The 5,864-nt window shown below is 49.9% G+C and overlaps 1 protein-coding gene and 1 pseudogene across 2 annotated transcripts in view; one reads left to right on the top strand and one right to left on the bottom strand.

The window, feature by feature from the left end:
• Nucleotides 1–1,989: 1,989 nt before the first annotated feature.
• On the bottom strand, nt 1,990–3,241 carry LOC108514629 (mitochondrial import inner membrane translocase subunit TIM50 pseudogene; annotated as a pseudogene). Its single transcript, XR_001881266.1, has one exon. The product of XR_001881266.1 is annotated as a mitochondrial import inner membrane translocase subunit TIM50 pseudogene (transcript).
• A 1,140-nt stretch (nt 3,242–4,381) lies between these two features.
• The window catches only part of SH3GLB1 (SH3 domain containing GRB2 like, endophilin B1), a 45,422-nt gene continuing 43,939 nt past the window's right edge, over nt 4,382–5,864 (top strand). The window contains exon 1 of the mRNA XM_017850763.1: nt 4,382–4,796. Within this exon, the coding sequence (XP_017706252.1) occupies nt 4,725–4,796 (72 nt within the window). The 5' untranslated portion in view covers nt 4,382–4,724. The remainder of the gene's footprint in view (nt 4,797–5,864) is intronic.

Here is a 5,864-nt window from a genome sequence, read left to right as displayed (position 1 = left end):
AAAAAAAAAAAAAAAAAAAAAACAAAAAGGAATCAATGTACAAAGCAAAAGGAATCAATCCACAAAGAATAAAAGTCATCAAATATACAAATAAAAGTGTTAGACCCCTAAATGCAAAAGGATTTATCTATACGATACCATACCATTTATGCAGTTTAAAAATATAACATAGTAGTACCCTTTATAGATACATACAAATTCAGTGAAAATACAAAAACATAACAGATATTAATCATACCAATTTAAAAATAGTGGCTAACTCTGGGCAAGGAATAGTGTCAAGAAAAGCCTGAAGAATTGATCCAGACTGAAGGAGAACTGAGCAACATGCCAACTGGATGCAGCACATGATCTTTCTTGGCTGTGATGTTTTTGCTGTAAAGACATTGGAATAATTGGCAAAGTTTGAGTGGGGTTTCTAGGCAAAGGGTACACAGAAGTTTTTGTACTATTCTTGCAACAGTTTTCTTAGTTTGTAAATTGTTTCAAGATAAAAAAAATTGTTTTTTAAAAAGAGGATAAAAATGAGAGATAAGGAAACAGTTTCAGAGAAGAAATTGCCAGGATAGATCAATTGGTGGTGGGAAATAATAGGAAATAATCAAAGGGGACTCTGATTTCTGGCTTAGGTGATTTGGTGTGTATGATTCAATTTATCAATATAGGAAACCCAAGAAAAGAATGTTCAGGAAAAGCAAACTACAACAGACTTGCCACTGGAAATATTGAATCTATGGATAAATAGGTAGTTGGAAATTGAGGTTGGGGGTGATGGTGTCACAAAAGAGCTTAGCACTGTAAACATCTTGATTTGATTACTTTCTTCACTTACTAAATCATTTGGGAATTCACTATGTTTCCAGTGCAAACCATAAAATATAGAAAAATAAATAGGAAATGGACACTGCCCTTAAGGGACTCATATCTGGTAAGAGAAATAGAATCAATCTGTAGGCAAAGGGTAGAGACTGATGGAGCAAGTTCTAGAGAGTAACAAGTTAGTTCTCAACCTTGGTCACTCATTAAAAACACCAAGAGGAACTCCTAAAACATCCCAATGCCCAGTCTGCACTCTGGGACTGGATCCAGGCATCAGTGGTTGCTTAAACTCTCCAGGTGATGCCAATGTGCAGCCAAGATTAAGGGAGCAGTGGCTCTATTCAGAACACCTGAGACAACTATGCCTTTGAAACATTTGGCAATGATGGAGGAAAGAGTGTGGAGAGAACAGGAGGTGGAAATAAGGAAATTTGATTCAAGAGGCTTCTGCCAAACAAAGTGATGATTTATACTTTCTCTGTAAAGAAAGCGAATCAGCCGGGCGCGGTGGCTCACACCTGTAATCCCAGCACTTTGGGAGGCTGAGGCAGGCGGATCGCTTGAGGCTAGCAGTTCGAGACCAGCCTGGCCCACATGGTGAAACTCTGTCTCTACTAAAGATATAAAAAATTAGCCAGGCGTAGTGATGCATGCTTGTAATCCCAGCTACTTGGGAGGCTGAGGCAGGAGAATCCTTGAACCCAGGAGGCAGAGGTTGCAGTGAGCTGAGATCACACCATTGCACTCCAGCCTGGGTGGCAGAGCAAAACTCTCAAAAAAAAAAAAAAAAAAAAAAGGTATCAAAGGCTAAGAATACGGATATATGAAAATAAGGTGTTTTATGGAGAATGGGGAAACAGGATTACAGCTACAGAGGGTGCAAAAGAAAGAAGTAACGTTGTTTTTCCAAGACTGGGAAGATCGAAACACGAGGATGAGGATTCAGGGACACCACCGTGTCCACCATTAAAGGGGAAATTCTTTTTTTTTTTTTTTTTTTTTGACACAGCGAGGGTTTCTACATTCCCAGACCAGGGTGAAAAATCCGCTCTGATCCAACAAAGCCCCCACTCTGTGCTTGGCAGCCGATCAGCCACCGTGGGATGGTGACCCGAGAGTCCAGGACCTCATCCCGATACCCTCATCTGGAGACTCTCGGGACACAGCAGGTGTGGCGTCTGGGATGTACTTTATTGGACAGTGGTGGCCCAAGTTTTGGTCTGGAAGCACTGGGGCTCTGGACCCCCGCACTGAGTTTGAGGAGGCCCAGAGTTCAGGGCTGTTTGGAGCGAGACCACAAGCGGCTGGTGAGGGAACCGAGGAAGAGGTTCTGTTTGTTGGACTTGGAGAGCTCGGCCAGGCGCTGCTCCTCCTCCTGCTGTAGCCGGCTTTGCCGCTGTTTGAAAGCTGCCAGCGGATCATCCTCCAGGGCGTAGTGCTCCAGTACGGTTTGCACGTCCTCCACACCGTTCAGTGCAATGGTCTTGAGGAAGGCAGACAGGTCCAATAAGACCCGGTCATCAGAGTTGCCGTCCCAGGGCTGCAGGGCGACGCCGTTATAGGGCTGCAGGCGGAAGGCTTCCTTCTTGCAGTCCACAACTACTACTCGAGCTGGGTCCCGATTCAGACATGAAATGTCCTTAACATGGTGTCCATTCATGTATTTTCTGGCGTCCCAGAATAGGCGGTAGGAGACGAAGTCGTGGAAGTCCACGCTATCAATGAGTGGAAACGCAGTCATGCCAGTCTCTGACGTAAAGATGACAATTTCATATAAAGGGGTGAGCTGCTGGAACAAGGTCTCGATGCCTGGGCGCTTCTTAAACCTCCAGCCAGTGGCCAGCGACCACTCAGGATACAAGAGGACGCCGGTGAGCTACAAAACGAATGTGTAGGGTGGCTGGTAGTACGGCTTCCGCAGTGGGTCTGGGAGAAGGCAAGGGCTGGTGGGCTCGATGATCATCTGTCTATAATCTTTGAAATATTTGTCTGTCCGGCGCAACTACTGTACCAGAATTGGGTCATTGTCGAACTCATGAGGAATCCTGGCACCATTTTCGTCCACTGGGTTGTTTCCAAAGATATAGACGACGCTCACGGTCCCACCAGCTCCAAGCAGCCCAGCAAGCCAGAGCGCAACTTTTTTGGCATAGCTGGGACCCTCTGAGTCTGGCTGCTGCTATGGCCCTTGTGCCTTAGTGCCCCCGCGGCTCCCGATCTCTGAGGCCTGATCTGGGGCCCGGAGGGGCGGCGTCGCCAACCTCGTGCACAGTCCCCGCGAGCCGAGTCGGAGCCCGCTCCGCAAGCGCAAGAACAGCGCTGCCGAGGCCGCCATCTTGCCAAGGGGAAATTCTTTAATGGTGGTCACAGTGGTGTGATCCTTTTGTAGAGACGGGCATAGGTTACGGCAACTATACCTACTTTAAAAACAGCGCTCTGGGAAGAGGGTAAATGCTTTTCCACATAAAGATCTAAAATAGACAATAAATGAGAAATAGGATTTTTTTATTATAAATTTATTTTTCCATATTTCTGGAAAATTAGAGACATGGAGTATTTCAAAGCTAGGAGATTCCATTATATTGGAGTTACCTTAGAGAGGGGGCTGTTTCTGCCACCACAACAAAGAATGAAACAACACAAATATTTACATGTTTTCTTCTTGTCCTCATAATGCTTTTACTGCACTCGTCTTTCACCTTTAACATCTACTGCATCTGTGACTGTTGTTTCAGTGAAACACGGAAGCCTGAACGTGAGCTCATTTCATTGCCTGCTGCACAACCACACAAAACAGAGAGAGCATTTTCTTATTCTTGAAATATGATGTCAACGTCTCCTTCCATGCTTGTACCTGTTTTAATTCCTTTCGAGCAGAGGCTGTATCGTGAAGGATGCTTAAGAAGTTAATTGGAATGACAGGATTTGGAACGGATGTCACATCATATTCTCATTTGTTATTAAAATTAGTCACGCTTAACTGTTAGGGGCTATGCTGTGTCGCTCGCCATCTTTGTGTCCTCCGCCTGGCACTTTGCTTTCACACAGTAGGCACGTAGTGTTGAGGTCCCGGAAGGTTGTCAAGTAACCGACCGGGAGCTTGAGGATAGGACACTGTCTTATTCAGCGTGGTATCTCCGACACTCGATTCAGTGCCTGGCACACAGGAGGTATTCAGTTATGCTGAATGAATGAGCAACCGGCTCGGTGGGGGACAGTAAATCCAACCCTATTCCGCAAACGTTCGCTGTGCGGCATCCAGGCCTCAGGGACCAAGTGTGTCGCGCGGTGCCATACTGTGACTGGGACCTCTGAGTTCAAATTTCCAGATATTGTAATTCCATGCTGTAATTCCTATATTTACTCTTAAAACAAAAAGAGAAATGTGGGTCGCGTTCGCTCTGGGTTCTCCGAGGTTAAGTGCAAGCACGCGGAGGCGCCGAGACCCTGCGGCTCTCCCTCGCCGCTTCCTTCACAGGAGCCGGGCGGAGCTCCCAGCGCGTCCCGGGGCTGCGCCGCCGCAATCCTCAAGGGGTCGCTGTTCCCGCGATAACCTCGAGAAAGGCTCCACCCCGCGGTCCGCGCTCGCTTCCCCCTTGGGGCCCGGCTCCACACTGCCAGTTTGCCGGTCCATCTCCGGCTAGCCCACGGGGCCCATCGTCGACGTTAGCGGTCGCTCTCCCGACCCATCCTTGGCGCCGCCGCCGCGGGCGCTCGTTCTCCTCCCTCGCCCCGCCTTCATCCACCCCCTTCACGGAAACGACAGCTGCGGCGGCGTGGCTGGCGCCGCCTCCCTCCACCTACCACGTCTGCCCTCGCCGCTGTAGCCCTGCGTCCCAGCCCGGCCGCGGCGCCTCCGCCTCGCCGCCGCTAGGTCAGCCGGCTCCGCCGGGCTGCCGCCCAGGATGAACATCATGGACTTCAACGTGAAGAAGCTGGCGGCCGACGCAGGCACCTTCCTCAGTCGCGCCGTGCAGGTACCCTGGTGCTGGGGGGAAAAGGGGTGGCGGCACCCGCGAAGGTTGAGGGAGGGGACCCCAGCCCGACGCGGCGCCCCTGGCCTCGCCGACCACCCAGCGGGCCTGCTGCAGCCAGAGGCCTGGGAGATGGGCGCGGCCTGGTCCCCTCCCCGGGCCCGGCGGCGGTTTTCTTCCCCGCTCCTGCCCAACCGCCGCTCCTGCCCAACCGCCGCTCCACGGAAAGCGAGGCGGGGTGGGGCCGGCCGGGAGCTTCTTCCCACCCCTGCAGGACACTAAGGCTGCACTGTCCGCCTTTCTGATCCCACGACGCCAGTGCTCCACCCCGGGGCTGGCGGAGGCTTACGAGTCCCTTGGGGTAATCGAGACACAGGCCATTTCTGCACTACCCCCACCCTTTCCTTTCGTCTCTCACCCTCCCCTCCGAGTCCAAGAAGGGAGTTTCCTTTTCCTGTCCTTCAACCCAGAGAGCTGCCAACACAGTTCTCTCCGGCCCTCTTTCTCCCTGAAAGGACTGTCCTGGGCTTGGCAGCCCGCGGGGGAAATGGAGATCGCCAGTTGGCGTTGAGGCTTTGCCAAGACCACGAGAAACCTACGGTTGGGGGGTTCTCACTCTTTTTCAAAATGGGAAGCACTGGCTGTAGATCAAGGAGAGATGCGGGGAAGTTGTTATGGCTATAGTCACAGTAGTATGTTTCAAATATACTTTAAGGGAAGAAGTTGACTACCTCTCGATATTCTGCAATCAAGGAAGTGTCAGTACTAAGAAACTTAGGCCTCTGGTAGAATTCAGCTGTGAATCCATCTGGTACAAGGAGGAGCTGGTACCATTCCTTCTGAAACTATTCCAATCAATAGAAAAGAGGGAATCCTCCCTAACTCATTTTATGAGGCCAACATCATCCTGATACCAAAGCCTGGCAGAGACACAACAAAAAAAGAGAATTTTAGACCAATATCCCTGATGAACATCGATGCAAAATGCTCAATAAAATACTGGCAAACCGGATTCAGCAGCACATCAAAAGCTTATCCACCATGATCAAGTGGGGGCTTCATCCCTGGGAT

This window comes from Rhinopithecus bieti, unplaced genomic scaffold (assembly GCF_001698545.2).
Source record: "Rhinopithecus bieti isolate Rb0 unplaced genomic scaffold, ASM169854v2 scaffold_1467, whole genome shotgun sequence".
Lineage (NCBI taxonomy): Eukaryota > Metazoa > Chordata > Mammalia > Primates > Cercopithecidae > Rhinopithecus > Rhinopithecus bieti.
Note: the sequence above shows the minus strand (reverse complement) of the source record. Positions and strands in the feature narration are given on the sequence as shown.